Source organism: Bombus bifarius, unplaced genomic scaffold (assembly GCF_011952205.1).
Source record: "Bombus bifarius isolate JDL3187 unplaced genomic scaffold, Bbif_JDL3187 scf7180000007998, whole genome shotgun sequence".
Classification (NCBI taxonomy): domain Eukaryota; kingdom Metazoa; phylum Arthropoda; class Insecta; order Hymenoptera; family Apidae; genus Bombus; species Bombus bifarius.
Genome location: NW_022884377.1, coordinates 164,376 through 182,980, shown reverse-complemented (window position 1 = coordinate 182,980; position 18,605 = coordinate 164,376). Strand labels below are relative to the sequence as shown.

Genomic DNA, 18,605 nt, shown 5'->3' with positions numbered 1-18,605 from the left:
ATTAGTATATATAGAGTCGACAGCTACATTTTACAAAAAAATTAAACAGAAAATCACATTCTTTACAGATTTACAAAGAATTTTATACGAAGACTTGGGGTCCGTGTGTGATGATGCGATAATACTTTTGTTTTGCATTGTATGTATATATCAAGCAAAACATCCTGTACAGCTTCCAAATGTGAAATATATCTGGAAATGTAATTAGGAGTTCTTCTGTTGGAAATATTGAAATAGTTTTGTCTGAATAGTCGAACAGGAATACTATTATTGATTTATCGAGCTATTATCTTTCTTGTTCAGATAATCGACATTCTATCTCAGTCTTCTTTCTCATTATATAATAGCGAAATATACGAACAATTGCTTCAAACTACAAAAACTAATTGTACTCTTTAATATCTTGACACAAACAAAGAAAGGAATATAAACCTTTACAATTAAACATGAAAATATCTGTATTTGTTACGATCTGGTCTTGATCTTCGGTGTTCGTAACCGTTATGTGTTACTCTGGATGTCGAATCTTGGGTTTCTCAAATTATATTTAAATCAAAACGGTAGTTGCTGCCACCAGAAATAGTTATTAATTATTTCGATTAGTTAGACTCTCATGTGCTATTTTTGAAACAAGGCAAACGACTAAATGGAATGATTTCAAAACTTGTCGCACCCTTCTAGAGCGTGGCACTATTCCGAATATCCCAGGAGGTTTTGCTCTAATTACTTCCGCGACAACCGAATGGATTTTTTCAAAACTTGTCTCACCCTTTTAAGGCGCAGCACTATTTTGAATTTCCAAACTGTTGTATCCTTAATGTTTTAATTCGTTAATATAACCGTATGGGTAGCGTTAACTATCGTATCAATACAACTGATAAATAAAATTCCACGTTTCGGCTTACCCACTATGTGCAAGATGGGAAGGATTAAGGTTCTCTTAGAATAAATAAATATTTCTGATATCTTCTTAATTATTGACAATAATAGTCAATGAATAATTTTATTGAAGTCGTACATGTAGTACGAGTCCGAAATCGAAGAAGAAAGTGTTACAATGTTTAGCTTCTCACCTTGTTTGTATGTATGGTCGATCGCATTCTTGGAATATCGTACTGAGTTGGCATAGTTGTTGGAAGACTGACTGTATGAATCTTTGACGATTAATAAATGGTCGGTTCTATTTCTTGACGTTACTCGAAGACTATATTAAAACAATTGTCGTCTTCGCAAAAACTACTGTTCTTCTGAACTTGATATTAACTCTTGACAAATTTTTAACTGACTGAGCTCTTACTGACTCTAATTCAACTCGACGAAAATTTCAACTAACTGGATTGAACTCTATAACTGAACTGAATAACTTTGCTGATGCCGATACTTGATTTTTTGGCGCGTCTAGTTGTTTGTCGCTGTTAATGCTGTGTAAGAAGGTCGTAGCATCTCAACTTCCATTATCTACTTATCGTACTGTGTACCCTGTATTGTGGCGGGGAGAGCGCGTGCAAGGCAGTACGTATCAGTGGACGTTTCATTGTTCCTTTTTTCCATTTCGATATTCTTAGATTTTAATTTTGTTCAATAATAATGTTATGTATTGGTTTATTGATTTATTGCGATATTAAAGTATTTATACGTATAGTATCTTTTATTTCCTTTATGTTTTCTGTTTTTTAATTCCATTCGTCTAGAGTGTGCCTCGTGCTATTCGCGAGCTATGGCGTATCACGTTACTTGTCGTGTGGAGCGCGAGACGTGACAATATCTGATTAAAATTTTCAATATATATTTCTACTTTCCTATTAAATTATTCGAGTTTTCGTTTTTTCATTGAATAAGCGATTCCAAAATGTTTCTTAGATATTGTTTATTTATAATATCGAGATATATACATATGAAACAGAATGACAACAGAAGATTATTAGTATATGTAATAAATACACAGTACTGTGCAAAAGCCTTAAGTCATCTACGATAGTGATCTCGTTTTGCCAATTAATCATGTTTTCACATGAAATATTTTCATTCGGGAAATATTCTTACATGATATTAGCAAAAGCGAATATTTAATTATTACCGTGTTTGTTGCTTTTTTCTTGTTTATAAATTTTCTTTTAAATTGTTTGATAAATAGCGTTACCTAACTTAAATGTTGTAAAATATATATAGAATGTTTCATGAGAAAGGAAATACTAAAGCTTGTACAAACTAAAGATACTAAAGATTGCACAGAATGTACGAAATGAGTTTAATAAAAAAAAATTATTCGGTAATATTCTACGAAGGGCTTCTGCTATCGAAAGACAAAAGAAATTGGTACCAAATATTAATTATTTCGAGGTAGATTGATACCTTTTTAACAAATTACCAATGATTCTTGAATTAAACGTTTTAAAAAGTTACAACAAATTTAAAATGACAGCGATATATTTTTATATTCATCCATAAAAACAAAACATCTCCATTTGGTACGTGATCTAGGATTTTTGTGTAGAAATGCCGTATATAAAACACATACTTAAAAGGCTTAAATACTTTTAATGGGTTCGTTTTGCTATTTGCCCCTTAATATTCCATGTAGAAATTTACTTTAAATATTCTGCATTACTTGAGATTATCAATTTAGCGTAAAATAATGAAAGAAATTCAATTTAAATAAAGATTAACAGAATCGAATGCATGAAGATGTAATATAAATGCGTTAACAGGGCAAGAAAAGGCCAGGATGGACATAACACGCGATCGTTGCCACGGCATTTCAAGCTATCAGCACATTCACCAGGTGCTGCGTTAGGCTACTACGACTCTACCAAAGACAAGTTGCTAGTGACTAAATCGATATCCTTGCTATGCCAGCAGCCTTACCTTCATGCCGCGAAAACGTTCCTGACTAATCTCTACAAGTGAGTGTATATCTAACTTATCATCTTACAACGTTCCTTCATCTCTCGCTAGTTTGATAATGTAGAAGATCGTTAATAAACTACTTTCACCCTTGAAATAACCATTATCCCAAGCCAAATTAAGTTAAGTTTCCTTTGAAGATATTATAAATTAACATTTTTAGTGACAAGAAGTACGAAATTTTAGTTTTCAAATAAATTTTTCAAAATTTCCAATGATTCGTATTATTTTTTTAAATTTCTTCAAAATTCATTTTACTCCTTTATTACTTTTGTGGAGTTAAATATTAAAGAAAGCTGAAGCTTGTATAATTTAACCAATCAATTAATATACTATCACTCAGTAAAAAGTATAGATAACGCAAAATAACGTTTTTGCTTACAAAAAATCAAAGAATAAATGTACTATGGACACCATTACACATTTTAAGTGGAATTTATAGAATCAGAAAATTCTTTTAGGAAATTAATCATCTATCAAGAAATATAAGCCTTTTCAAAACTATAATTTCCACGGGCGAGAGAAAGTTAGAGCTATATACATTTAAAACTACGTAAAACTTAAGGCAATATCGAAGCTTACATTCCTATTATATATACACTACTTATTGGGAGCTAACAGAATATTTATCTTTATAGATGTGTTCCTAGACATCCAGGACCTGGTCTTAGTTTAGAGTCATATGTATACAATTTGTTGTACAATGTGCCGGTACCATTACCTGGAAAGTCGTTAAAGTTCTTCATTCCCAATGACGAGCCAGCGAAATCGCCATTAGAGCTGGTTATCCATCAGCCAACGCCATCGCAGGAGTTACAAATGCTAGATTACCCTCTGAAGGATATATTCACATGGCTTGGAGCGGATTGTGTGATTCAATTGTTTACATGTGTCCTATTGGAGAATCAAGTATTACTCAGAAGTTCAGATTTCCACAAGTTGATGGTGGTATCCGAATGCATAACGGCGCTTCTCTTTCCGTTTTCCTGGCAACATGTGTACGTGCCGATATTGCCCGCCAGTCTACATCACTTCTTGGACGCGCCGGTACCATTTATAATGGGTTTGCACGCGCAAAGTGAGGGCGGTGTATTGAAAATTGCCAGCGAAGTGAGTGTTTAGCGCTTTTCAAAATCAGGGCCTTAAAATTTCTATCATCTTGTATATTGAAAATTATTATGAAAATTAAATGGAAAATCAAATGCTTTAGATCCGAAAAAAATTTGATTCTCCGCTATTAAAATAAAGGAATACCTCTCTTTAGGAGTTGCGTGTTTCTTTGAAAATATATTTATTTCACTATTTTATTTGTGTTCCTAAAATTATTTGTTGAAATATACAAAAATAAAAATGCGCTAGTAACACCGAATATGTTAGTTGGAGCGGACATTTAAAAAATTAGTCATTTTTCTCTTGTATGCATTTCTGTTTTATGATAGAATAGATTTACTAAGATAGAGAATTTGGCAAAAATTTGAAAATCTTCTAATCCAAGTTATGCGAAATATGTGAACTAGTTTGAATTTAAGATTATTTTATGTTATTTAATCTAATCTGACGTAGTTAAAATGTCTTCTCTTTTTTCTTCTTTTAATTTTGTGTTTGAGATGACGCTATTTTAGATTCTGTTTCTTGATTACAGGCAAATCTTTGTTATGTAGATATAGATAAGCAAAGTAGCCAATTTCCAGAAGAGTTACCTGTATTTCCACATAAAATGCAATTTATTGCCGAGATTAGAGCTCTCTTAAACAAGTACAAAGTACCACACGCGGGAAAGTAAGTTGAAAATGTTCATCTTTTTCTTTTTTATATGAGTATTTTTCAACTGTTAAGATCAAAATGTTTTTTCAGGACTGATAACACGGTCATAAATCATTATAACGGTGACATCATGACTAGTAGTTTGACGCTTCCTGGTTCTGGATGTCATCTTCCTCGCAGAAAACATTCGTTACACGATGTCTTGGATTGGAATCGACCGGAACCGACGTCACAATCAGACACGTTACAAAGGATAGTAGATATCGCTAAAAGAACTGGTAAAGATTTTTTATTTTATATAATTTTATTTATATATATTTTTATATAAATTCTTGTATATAAATTTCTTTAAATTTATTTATGTAAAATTTTTCTGCTTTCTTTCTAAGAGCTCTAATAATAGAAGACTTACTTAGGTGAATTAAACATTTTGGTAGTTATTGTATGCTAAATATAGTAAAGGAGCTTTTTAACTAAATATAGATATGTTTAGTTTTAGAGCATCATTTGGTCATTTTTGTTTAGTATCCATTTTTCTTGCAGTGAACGTGGAAGATATTGATTCAGTGGAAGATAACGTGAAAGAGCAGATACTCTCACCTCAAGAAGAATATCAAGAGATGCTTATGTTTAACAATGCCATTAGAGAGATTTTTTTGAACCGTTTTGTACAGATTTTTTCTAATTACGAACACTTCGTTATTCAACCAAGTCAGGTGCGAAAGAGTATTCATATAAGTTGCTTCATAATATATAAGAATCTCCTTAGAAATTGATTTAGTACGCGAAAAAGATAAGAAAAGTTCGTATAAACATATGTTCTATTTATTATCATTTTTGAGTTACAATGAGTTTTTATTCGGACTCATTTCTCCATGGGAAATGAACCGGAGAATCATGTGTTAATTTCTTAAATACTTACACATTTAAATGTGATGTATATATTTTATGCAGGATGATGCTCAAACGCATTTCAGTTAGAAGCAGTTAGGATACTTTGAAACAAGCGATTTGCAAGTAGTTGAATAAGTCGTGAAGATCCTATTTCCTATTGTGCTCGCTCCACGATTTAAATCGGACTTGTGAAACATACATTGATAATGTTCAAATATTTCACAACAAAACTAAAGAAAGTTTTCAACAAATTCAAACTATACAAATAGGAAGAATAGGACAGACAATAGTAAAACGTTTGCAGACTTATGTTTATGCGTAAGGATATTATTTCGAAGCTCTATCATAAAATTAAACAAATGTAGTTCGTTCAAAAGCAAACTCGCTACTCGTTAATTCAAAAATAAGAATAAATGTGTTTATTTCGATCTGTTTTTACCTTTTTTACCTACTAATATTTATATTTATATAAATGAATATCTATGAAAATAATATTTATATAAATTAATATCTAATATCTATAATAATATAAATGACATCTATATAATATGAATTATAAAATATAAATAATATAAATAATATTTAACATAAATATTAAACTGTATTTGAGGAAGAAAAACGATTGTTTCTTTCAGGACAAAGATGAATGGTTGAATAATAGGGATAGTATGCATGTTTTTGATAAGGCTACATTTTTATCTGACCAACCTACACAGCATTTGCCATTTTTATCAAGGTTTCTAGAAACACAAATGTTTGCATCTCTTGTCGACAGCAAAGTTATGTCAACGTGGAGTGAGCTTGATTTTAACACACGAGTTTTTGATCAAAGAATTTCTCTCTTAAGGTAAGCATAAGAAAGATAAATTTTTTGTACCATTATTCTGTGATATTCTCCCAAATGATAAAGTTATTCTTGTTTATTATAGGAAAAAAGTTGGAGAAGGTATTGTAAGATCGACACGTTATGAACCTTGTACAAGTATTGAAGAATCGCAAAAGGTATTGGAACAAAGGTTGACAAACGTAGATTTTGAAACGAATCCACCTACAGAGATCGTTCCTCATAGAGCAGCGTATTTTCGAAGTTTTCCCTTGTTAGACAGTGTAGCATTAAATAAGGAGCCAACTCAAAGGTAAATATTTTGAACAAATGCATTTTTCTGACAATTAGATCAACACAAGAAATATTAACGGTTATTATTTTATTTCCTGCTTCACGTGTAGTATACTTCGGTAAGAATTTACTTGAAATTTTACAGCATTATACATGTATATCTGAGGTTACTGTATACTATCATATAATTTGATTCACTGTTTTATTTTTTATTCGCAGTATCCTGAAAATCAGCTATTATAATTATTGTCTAAATATTTTATTTATTCATACAATTTTTATTTCTATTCTTAGAGTTTAATTAATTTTATATCTATAACAGTAGTCGGAGAGGTCAGACTCAGTGGAAGTATAAAATGAAATCTATGGAGTCAAATGGGAAAACTCCAGTACCTCAAGAAACACAATCACCTCGACCTCAAACTAAGCTCTCTGCAGATATGAGTCCAGCATTAATAGCACAAGCAAATTGGACATTTGTTGAAAAATTGCTCAAAGTATATTTACTAAAATGAAAATAAAATAAGTAAATTTATTAACACGAGAAAGTTACGTTAATCTGCTTTTTTGTGTTTGTTTTAAGGATTGTAAATCAAAAACAAAAAGAATGTTGGTTGAAAAAATGGGTTCTGAAGCAGTTGCATTAGGTCATGGCGGTGAATCGTTATCCGATGTCGAAGAAAATACGCTAGTTGCCAGTCTCTGTGATCTCCTAGAACGAGTTTGGAGTCATGGATTGCAAAATAAACAAGGGAAAAGCGCTCTTTGGTCGCATCTTGCCATGTATCAAGAAGAAGAGTGCAACGACCCGAGTAAACCAATAGATCCTAATTTTCTTTCTCCTGGTATGTGGAAATTTGTTATACTTTGATATCTGTTACACACATCGCACTTCATCATCGAAACTGTAATATTTACTAAAATTCATGACGTTTGGAAATGCAGCGTTAGCGTGGTGCGTCCTACGGAAACGTCTCGATTGTACGTGTCTTATTCTATTTCAGATAAAGTGTTAAAAGTAGAGATTAGTTTCTCATACGTAGATACTCTGCACTCCCTTAGTTGTAAGTGACACATTATTCATAAATAATTATTTATTTGATTCTACATGTTTTTGCTAAACGTGCACATACTATAGTGAATATGTTTGACTGTTATTTCCGAGAGAATATTGATTCTGTAAAATCACATGTTTTAAATATAGTGTTTTGCTATTATGAAGTATAATTTAGAATTGCAGAACATAATACAAATATTTCTTTATATGATCAAATTGCTGCCTACTTCCTTTTTCATGCTTACTTCATAGGTGTTATTCATTTTCATTTTATTTAAAATTTTATTTATTATAGGTATTATTACACTCAACCTCTTATAACAAAGCAGTATAAAAATTCGGTTTCGATATAACACAGCACAAAAATTGCAAAACGATTTTATATACCACGACTTAATAAATATTCATTCATATGAACAACATTCATATAGCACATATGTATGTTTTACTACATTGTTTTGATTTCGCTTAACACGGTTTCAGTACAATGCAATTAATTAATCGTGTAATAGGAGGGTTGACTGTATTAAATATATTGTCCTCTACTTATGATGGTAATGTAACTCAAAGAGTAAATAAAATATTTTAAACTATAATTTTAAAGTATCATTGAAACATTTTTAAATATTAAAGTTTCATAAATAGTCCAAAATATTAAGTAGTTTCAAATATTAAAGCTCTAGCAAAGAGCTAGTTATCTAGTATCAAAGTAATATTAATACAAATTAATAATTTCTTCTTTTAGTATCACAACGAAATAAAGAATAATTCTTTACTTTATTGAAATTAGAAATATTGCTTTTTGAGTCACAATATTATTTAAAACGTGGATCAATGTTTCTTTTTCAGTTGATTTTTATTTGCGTTTTATTTTTCTTTATTGTAAATAGCCAAGAAATCACCAAGTAGCTTTTTTGGATTACCAGAGCGTTTAATTTCATCTTTAAAGGGCAAAAATATTTTTGAAATTGCTTCTTATATCAAGGAGAATTTTAATGGTAAGCCCTAGCGTTGGCTTGCCACAAGTAATTCGATCAGCTTTTTCTCTAATACATATATACACACTATTTCTATATTTAAATGTAATAATCATAATAAATATTAGCAAATCGCATGATTTGATATATGTCTTAAACATTAAAAGACAGTTTTTAATACATATTCACACAACTTGTAGGTATCGTAGATATGTAATGTCAAAAGCGATTTCCTTTTATTAGTTCATTAGTGATGTACTACAAAAATATGAAATAATTAGCATGTATAACGTAATTTTAAATTAAAAATAAAAACATTTGTATTTCGTACATGGAATGCCTGAAATGATTCTTCCAGGATGCATCTATTTCTTTTTCGTCCAAAGCATGAGATTATCATTTGCATGCAGTGTTAAAAGTACTTTTTATAAAAGTGTGAAAAACGAGTTTCAATTATTTTGTCTATTTGAAATTATTGTGTAATTAGATTTCTATATTTGTTAACAATAACAGATCTACCAAACCTGGCATTGGAGATCGACTCGCCTACACGAGGCACGGATAAGCACAAGTCTCCTGGCGACAGAAAAATTGGCCCTGAACATTTGAGGCCTTTGCCTAATTCTTTGCTTTTTGATATTCGGAATGTACAGGCAATGACTGATATTAAAACGCATATTGGATATGCTAGAGCCTGGGTTCGATTAGCACTTGAAAAGAAACTTCTTTCTCGTCATTTGAAAACTTTATTATCAGATACCAGATTGTTAAGGTAAGATTGGTAGAAATACTACTAATTACTTAAGTTTTATAATATTGATAAATTGGCTTTTAGTTGTTACAACGTGTTTTACAACTAACATAAGTAATAGTTAACATTTTTGGTTATATTGTAGAATATTATATAAGTAATAAAATTGAAGATTTTTTATGTCATTTTGCTTTTAGAAGTCAGTATAAACGCTCGGCATTTTTGCGTTGCGAAGAAGAAAAGGAACAATTCTTATACCATCTTTTAACGTTGAATGCCGTCGATTACTTCTGCTTTACAAACAATTATCCAACTACGAAATTGCCATACAGGGTCGTTATATTTCCCAGTCGAAAAGCTAGCGCAGCTACTACTTCGGCAAACAGTTGGATCGCTATTTCTGGTACATTGTGTGAAACAAATCCAGTGCCAATTCCCAAGGGAGCGTTGGAATTTGTGTTTCATGTATGTTCTTATAAATACATAATTCATATTTAACATTTCATGACTCATTTCATATTTAACATTTTCTGAATTTTAGAAAATATAGAATGTTAAGAGAATTAATTATTTTTCATGACTTTACATAATTTTATAACGTTTATTTTAGCATAAGAATTTGGGCGTGCTCTCTACATTACGTATAGGACATGACAATACAGGTCTTTCGCCAAAATGGATGGTAGAACATGTTGTGGTGAGAAATGAAGTTACAGGGCACACATTTAAATTCCCTTGTGGTAGATGGCTTGGCAGAGGTATCGATGATGGATCTACTGAAAGATTATTAGTAGGTGCCTTGGTACCACGTAATATCGATAGTGAAGAATTGGTTGAATCATGTTCAACACCACCAAGATGTAGGTCTCCTAGTATACCTAGACGTCCTATAGTGTCTCAAGTCGAACTGCAACATATGTTAGGTAAATATTATTGAAGTACATACACCTTTTCTAATTCAGAAAGTAAATTTAAATGCTTATATTATGCCAACGAAAAAAATATATATACATTCATATGTAATCATTTATATATTTTCACTTATATACAGGTTGAATCACTTAAAAGGTGAAATTGAAATATCTTCGAAGCTATTAATTATATTAAAAAATGTTTTAGATATTTTAATATTGTTAGCTTTATTATTTATTATTAGTTAGTCTATTGGTGGGCGCTTAAAAGTCGTGCTGTGATCAACTTTGTTTTTTTTTTTAAATAGAATCATGTATTTTGTAATGCTTTAAGCGATACAGCTTGAGATTTACCATAAAATATCATTTACCTACTTGTATCGAAAAACTATTACTTTAGTAGATATTTTGACTTCTATTTTGTAAAATTTATCATATAAAAGATCTAATAGCTTTTCAATACATGTAGCTAAATAATTTTTTGTAAAGAATCTCTAAATTATATCCATTAATGCATTACAAAGTACATGATTTCATTTAAAAAAACAAAGCTAACCTTCATACAATCTGTAAGCACCCACCTGCAGAAAAATTAATAACATTAGAACATGCCTTCCTTGAAACCATACAATTTTTATCTGAAACATTTTCGATATAATAGTATCAAAAATATTTCAGCTTCAATTCTTAGGTGATTCATATTATACATGTTGTTACGTCGCGTAACACTCTACCTAGCCCAGGCCACACACCGCGGGCAATGTGGCAACCAGATGTCTTCGGATACTCGCAGCGTATCCTCCATAGTTTTAAGCACCGTCCATAAATCTTATAGATTTCCTAGAAAAGGTCCTTTAAACAAAACAAACATCTGTTTCCGAAGAATTTCTAAACACTATTGTCTACCACGGCTGGACAAGGGAAAGCTGGTTTTTCTCACGCACGCTGCAACTTTCCTCCCACTAACCACTTTCTCTCGAGGGCGGTTAAGACCCTTCGTTTAACCAATTAAAAACGAAGCCTATTCCCTCACTCTCCTAAATAACATCGGCACCAACAAATCCGATGGTCCCGTGCGCTAGACACACCCATCCTTAGCTTTCCTCCGACACATCATCGTCTCCCAGTACAGTACTGATTTCACATCCTTCGAACGGTCAACATCCTTCGAGCGGGTAGACACACCCGCAGATCAGTCACTCAATCATCTCGTACACACGCACCAGTGTAACTATCCTCGTTATAAGTTGTGGAATAAACGGTGAAATATAACTTACTACTGTGTCATATTCAATCAACCACCTCTGTTATCTTAACCGAAACAGGGGAACGACTACTTCGCGGCGTCGATTCACCGAATCGTAGCGAGAATTTACGCCTCTCGCTGACGCGTTTTCCTCGCGACCGCGTCTCTCCGCGAACGGTCGTAACACATGTACAAGTTATAGTAGTTATAATGTTTTATTTCTTTTCCTTTGGGATTACAAAATGCCCTTTGTTCTACAATAATTCTTATTCTGTATTTCCTTATCTACTTAACTAGCTTATTCTATCTTATGCTATCCTAGATTTAATTGTCTCATTTCCATCCTATCTATATACTAAACACTCGTCTATATGGTAGAATTTGATCTTTATTGCACCTACCTTACACTATCTAACTTATTGGCTAAACCATCTCTTTTTGGCCTTATTTTTATTTCATTACTCTGCTCCTTCTTACCCTCCCTTTACCCTTCAGTCATTTTCAATCTTTCCTTCTCTATGTTGTCCACCCACTCTTCGCCTTCCTTTCCTCTCCTAATATCCTCTCTACATTTTCCTGCTATCCTCTCGGTTCTTCCTCACATATATCTCTTGCACATATTCCTATGTCTCTTTTTCTTTTCCACACAGCCTACACTCCTTTCTCTCTTACTTTAATCAATATTTTCCTTCCCCAATCTCGTTGCCTAATCTGAATCTTGTGAGTCTCCTCACTTTATCCTCATTTCATCTTTTCTTCAGATGTATTGGCATTTCTTTCGCTCTTATTGCCTTCTCTCCTTTCCTCTTTCTACATTCTGCTTTTCTCTCTCTATGTCTTCCATCTCCTATTTTTACCCTTGCCTCCACCTTCCTCCTCCGCTCTTCCTCCTATTCCCTCTATTTTCTTCCATGCACTCTCCTTTACCAGGCTCCGTCTAGTTTCTTCCTTATATTCCCCTTCTCTCTTTTTTATATTCTCCACTCTTCAGTTTTCTTTCAAAGCTCTATGTCCTTATTCTCGCTCTCATTCTCGTCATGTCTCTTTTTAGTTCCTCTCTTATCAAGTATCTTAGAATATACCAATCCACACCTAATATCAATCTAAAATACTTTCCATGCAGAGTCTCTCTATCTCTTTCCACGCCCATATCTTACTCTGTATTCTGTGATTGTTCATATTAGTTTATCGAGTAATCATATTCATTTTCTCCAAACCTTTCCAAACATTCCTTTTCCTAACCCTTTTTCTCTGCCTTTTCTGCCTTTTTTTCTTAACTCTTTTTCTGATATGTACTTCCTGTTCTTTTCCATTTCTTTTCATTCTGTATACTAGATATGTAAAATCCTCTATTTCTTCACTTTTCTATTTCCAGTTCACTTTTTTCACTTTTCCACCTCCCTTCTTCAACCTCATCACATTCGATTCTTTCACGTTTAGCGTAAGACATTTTTCTTTCAGGTATCTCTTCAGGCTCTTTATGATCTCCACAATCTCCTTTTTTCCTTCTGCCAAAATTATTATATTATTTCCTATATACAAGTTACATTATAACTTATAATTTATAAAATTTCCATTCAAAAAAATGTATGTAATTTTATAGGAGAGTCTGTAAACGCGATTGTCAAATTCCACTATAGAAGAGAATGTCAGGATGGTTCTTTGACTGCTTTACTTTGTGGGGAAGGTGGTCTTGTGCCATCTTTAGAGCAGATATTTTTATTCGGTTTTAAGAACCAAAGAATATTTGGGAAAAATTTTTACGTTTGGGATTATCTCTGTAAGTTATTATTTTTAGCTATTTCATTTTAGTTTTATTTTAAACTTTCTATTGTCGAATAAATAAAATAGTTAACTTTTATTTGTTTCAGTACGTGTAAAAGAAAATTTTGAAATTTCTTTGCTGGAAGAAATGGACGAATATTCACAGAGGCTGAATAGAGATAGACGAATTCACGCAGAGAATAATCAAAGATTTACGACTTTAAGATGTTATTGTCATCTTATTGATCAAATTAACTTATTCAGTCAAACTCTTGGTAAAGATGGAAAATTTCAGTTATTCATTTGCTTAGCAGCAAGGTATATAAGTTATAATTTTAATAGCTTAAATATTTGTTGGGTATATTACTGTAAATTTAATTACTACTTTCTTCTTCCAGAGAACAGCTTCTTCATTCAATGCTTCGGCCAATGAGTGAAGCGCGCTCTACTGCAGACATGTATGAAGAAACTTCTTTCTTAAGAAATACTACATTATTAAATTTCCTTATTCACATTCTTGAACCACTAAGCGAATTTCACATTGTCCTCGAAAAGAGCTTGACTCATGGAATTTCTAGTATATGTTAATTTATCATAAACATTCCAATAATTAGGTAAGATATGCTGGATTTTTTGCTATACGCTGCACTTTACAAAATTTTTATTTTTAAATGATTGCAGAATAACTTAAATTTGATCATATACTTTCCTGTAGGATACATGTCTTTAAAACGGCACAATTTATAAAATTCTAAATAATACGAGGCGAACAGGATAAATGTTATAGTATTGGAAAAATGATAAACTTTGTAAAACTCTACTATTAAGGATCTAAGAGAAATTTAATAATGCAAATGAAGACTGTTATGCTGATGTAAAATAGTCGTTTTTAAATGATGAATTGTTTGACAGAAAGTTGATATATGAGTGATAACGAAAACAAAGATCTTTCTCTGTTCCGGAAGTTGATGATATTGATAACAATAAGAGTTCAGTGAAAAGATAGATGATCTAATTTCGCCCATCTTGCCGTAGATAATTGATAGAGAAACTAGTTAAGATTGTTGAAACTGACGTATCGTGTACCAAAGATGTGATCCTATTAGTTATTACTATTAGTATTATTGATATTATTATTACTAAGGATTTAGTTTTTTTTACAATTTTTGCCGTAAGCAGAATATCTAAAGAGCGTGCAAACAACGTATATTGCAATAATTAATAAGTTAGACAAGATAAATATCAATTTTGTACGTTCCATTATTTATTACATTAATCGAAATCATTAATAATAGGAAATATAACTTTGTCGAGAGAAATATTAGAATAGGAAAAAATTTACGACTTGTTAATTTTAATCTTTCTCCATTCTCATAAATCACATTATGTTAAATCATGAAAATGGTCGATTAATTTTTTAATACGTTGTTTATACACACTTGTGAACAGATACCTGCTTTATTAGTTAATACTATTTCCTTTACCTTTTTTTATCGGATATGATCGAAGATTTTTTTATTTTTACTTATACGAGTACTGAGCTGCAAGAAACAATAACGTCAAAGTTTAAGACTTAATATTAGCAATTTATATTTCTTCTCTTGTAAAATTTGAAATTCAATTAGTGTATTGTAGTTCGATTCGAAATCAGAAGCACGTAATATATTATGAAACATTTATGCGCATATTCAAGAAAAAATGGACCAACCGATTTAATCATTTATTACAAGTTTCGAAGTGTGACAACTGATTTTTGACGTGCAAGCTGCTTCTTCGAAGTTTTAATGTAATTGATGATCAAGATAAGTAGAATACTCCACTAATTTGAAGAAATAGTTTTTAGAGTTCAATTTTATCGCTAGCATTTCACTGACATTCAATACCACATCCCATTGCTAAAAATTGTTCTTTCGTATTATTAACCAGTGTACTATTGCTCATTCTTCGTAAAGCACGCGTGAATAATATTTTTTATTATAAGCTTTAATGTTTAACGAGTTTACTTGGGTATACTACAATTTTTGAAAAAATCTTAATAATTTCAATGATACTAAATTTTTGGGTATTTACTTACTTTTTTGCTATTTTATTCTGATATTAAACACAGTTAAAATTAAACATTAAATTTAATTTTAAGTAAAGAATTACTAATTCTAAAGAATTTTAAGCATTGAAAAAATATTTCGTTAAGTAAAAAAATTTAATACAACTATTTCTCATTTACAATTCACCTTCAATTTAATTACTTTTGTATCTAATCTTTTAAAAAATATTAATTTCAAGCAGAAATAATTTTAAATATCTTTTGTTGATGTAACCATAAAATATACAAGGTTGCAAAGTCAAAACATCAAGTATGTATTCACACGTGTTCATTGTGTACATTCATGACATTGATACATATTAAGAAATAATTTATAGCGAGTCTCTCGCACCTGTGGCCAAATTTAAAAGTTTACCGTGTCATCTTTTACATAGATCCGTGGATGTAAAATTTTAATTCTAATATCTGTTAACACATTGCTTATTAACTAAGAGTATCTTTTAATACATTTTTCAACGTTAAGTTTCAACTTCTTATATAATATCCGTTATTACATTTTAATCTTTCTGAAAATAGAATGATTCTTTATCTCCTCAATTATAAAATATAAATTTACCAACGTATATATCATATAGAAATTTTATATCTAAGTATTCTATACTTATATTTGTATTCTATTGTATGCTGTTTTATCAAATAATATTGAAGTGGAAAGCAATGTGTTAATAAGTGAATAGGAAAATGAATAGGACAAAAAAAAGAAGAGTATAGAATTTGTTAGTTATGTATCATTAGTTGTTTCATCCGGAACATACATTAAGATTTGTTTGTTAATTAATTACGTTGCTGTATATTGTTGACAAAAATAATGAAATACTCGCTTAATGATCTGGTTGGGTTACTTTCCCTAGATTTTGTAGGAAAAAAATAAAACGGTTGTACACATAAAATTATGTTTTATATCAGTTTTAAACGGATTATTGTATATTTTGTTGTTTTAACAATAATCACGTTTAATCAAAAGGGGAAACAAAAAATTGTATTTTAGGTAATTGTAAAATGTGTATTCTGATCGTTTTGTTGTTAAATTGGAGGATAGTGCGTTGCACTTTATATTATTTTACTTTATTATGCTTTGGAGCATGCCTGGTGTCGTCATGTTAAAGTTGCCTATAATTTTAATCTCTCTATGATCTTCAATAAAGTCAAATGTTAAATGGAATTTATACAAAATATGTACAATAGATATTTTTAAAATATTAATATTACAGAAAAAATGGCGAGATAAATTAAAAGCTATAATGAATTATGTATAAATGAATTTTTTTGTTATTTTTAATATACAGAATGGTTCATTATTAAATAAAATATTTAGGATTATAATTTTATAAATTTTTACTTGGAAAGGATTGTAAAATACTTCATATATCAGCAAAATGATATATAATTAGTGCAAACACGTAGTTAAAGAGCTTAAAATATAAGCTTCGTAATAATATTTCAGACACTTCAACATGACGATGTGCGCTTATTCACAATACTCAAACAAGTAGTTTATGCGTAAGTATCGATCTAAGATTTAAAAGTCATGTCCATGTAATCACGATCCATGCTCGATCGTTCCATAGATTCCTTACCAAGTTTGTATATAAATTAAAAATTAAAGCTTCATGTAACGTATAATAGGATCTTTTACAAGGTAAGCGCCACATAATATAATTGTATATATATAATGTAAAACAAAATACTATAATACTGTACAGTAGAATAAAGAATTACCAAAACTGATTGATTTGTGTTTAATAATTAAAAAATTATTAAATATTTAAGTATTGATGTTACAATTTGGTTTTTATCTTCGGTGTTCGTAATCGTTATGTGTTACTCTGGATTTCGAATCTTGGATTTCTCGAATTATATTTAAATCAAAGCGGTAGTAGCTGCCACCAGAAATAGTTATTAACTATTTCGATTTGCTTCGACTCTCATTTATTATTTTTGAAACAAGGCAAACGACTGAATACAATGGATTCAAAAACTTGTCGCACCCTTTTAAGGCGCAGCACTATTTTGAATTTCCAAACTGTTATATCCTTGACATTCTAATTCGTTGATATAACCGTATGGGTAGCGTTAATTAGCTTATCAATACAACTGATAAATTAAATGCCACGTTTCGGCTTACCCGCTATGTGCAAGAGCACTAGCACGGGAGGGATTAAGGTTCTCTTAGAATAAATAAATAGTTTCAATATCTTCTTGATTGTTGACAATAATAATCAATGAATAATTTTATTGAAGTCGTACATGTGGTACAAGTCCGAAATTAAAGAAGAAAATTACAATATTTAGTTTCTCACCTTGCTTATATGTATGGTCGATCGCATTCTTGGAATATCGTATTGAGTTAGTATAGTTGTTGCAAGACTAACTGTATTAATCACAATTAACAATTAATCTCTTAGGTACGGTTGAATTTTGTGCGGTGTTGTTTCTCTTTACGGCAGAGTTTGACGCGAATTACGCGTAAACGATACAGCACTACAATATGTAACGGACAATGTGTAACGGAAATTTATACTGAGACTATCATGGGATAATTGTCACGTGACGGATTATTCCATAATAGCGCGGAGTTTTAGTATGTGATTATTTCTGCGGACGCTGCAATCTTCGGTTCTACTGGTGTCCTCCCAGAAGTATTAGGGTTTCAGCTGATGTGATTTTCGTGGAAGTATTATTGATGTTTTTCTTTTTTTAGAAGTCCTTGTTGTTGCATTCTTCTTGCAATATTAGTTTCTGCTGATGATAGGTCGTACTCTGCTAAACACGTGGTTACCTTTGTTGATGTCGATACTTGATCATTTGGCGCAGTTGTTTGTCACTGCAGATGAACGGTCAAGATAAATTTGACAGCGTTAGAGAAATTAGGTGATCCGCTAACGTCGAATACCGTGATATGCGACCTGATCGCCTCAAAGTTACCGCAGTCCACCGTACGCCAATGGCATCGCACGTTGCCGAACAAAAGACTGCCCGATTATACCCATTTGATAGATTTCTTACAAACAAGGGCAAACGGCGATCAGACGAACGCTACAACACCAATGATAAAAGGGGATTGCAACGCACCCGTTATCGTCGGAACGCACCACGAGGACACACATTCGCCACCA

The 18,605-nt window shown here is 31.3% G+C and overlaps 1 protein-coding gene and 1 long non-coding RNA gene across 8 annotated transcripts in view; one reads left to right on the top strand and one right to left on the bottom strand.

Annotated features, from left to right (window-relative positions):
- Nucleotides 1-17,217, top strand: part of LOC117206199 (DENN domain-containing protein 5B) — a 74,358-nt gene extending 57,141 nt beyond the window's left edge. The window contains exons 4-21 of one of the 7 annotated variants that reach the window (XM_033445322.1): nucleotides 2,709-2,903; nucleotides 3,543-4,014; nucleotides 4,547-4,683; nucleotides 4,759-4,947; nucleotides 5,210-5,384; nucleotides 6,198-6,409; nucleotides 6,492-6,698; nucleotides 6,790-6,798; nucleotides 7,002-7,176; nucleotides 7,263-7,524; nucleotides 8,627-8,734; nucleotides 9,227-9,485; nucleotides 9,662-9,929; nucleotides 10,075-10,387; nucleotides 13,225-13,401; nucleotides 13,493-13,703; nucleotides 13,784-13,999; nucleotides 14,101-17,217. In XM_033445322.1, coding sequence (XP_033301213.1) covers nucleotides 2,709-2,903; nucleotides 3,543-4,014; nucleotides 4,547-4,683; nucleotides 4,759-4,947; nucleotides 5,210-5,384; nucleotides 6,198-6,409; nucleotides 6,492-6,698; nucleotides 6,790-6,798; nucleotides 7,002-7,176; nucleotides 7,263-7,524; nucleotides 8,627-8,734; nucleotides 9,227-9,485; nucleotides 9,662-9,929; nucleotides 10,075-10,387; nucleotides 13,225-13,401; nucleotides 13,493-13,703; nucleotides 13,784-13,973 — 3,559 coding nt within the window. In that variant the 3' untranslated portion in view covers nucleotides 13,974-13,999; nucleotides 14,101-17,217. Of the gene's footprint in view, nucleotides 1-2,708; nucleotides 2,904-3,542; nucleotides 4,015-4,546; nucleotides 4,684-4,758; nucleotides 4,948-5,209; nucleotides 5,385-6,197; nucleotides 6,410-6,491; nucleotides 6,699-6,789; nucleotides 6,799-7,001; nucleotides 7,177-7,262; nucleotides 7,525-7,624; nucleotides 7,661-8,626; nucleotides 8,735-9,226; nucleotides 9,486-9,661; nucleotides 9,930-10,074; nucleotides 10,388-13,224; nucleotides 13,402-13,492; nucleotides 13,704-13,783 lie in introns of all 7 variants that reach the window. The other 6 variants (XM_033445323.1, XM_033445324.1, XM_033445326.1 and 3 more) reach the window with 6 other exon arrangements.
- LOC117206201 lies at nucleotides 10,032-17,943 on the bottom strand. The gene is made up of 2 exons (XR_004487352.1): nucleotides 17,790-17,943; nucleotides 10,032-10,371 (listed from the first exon to the last, which is right to left on the bottom strand). It is a non-coding gene; the product is annotated as an uncharacterized LOC117206201 (long non-coding RNA).
- Nucleotides 17,944-18,605: the final 662 nt, after the last annotated feature.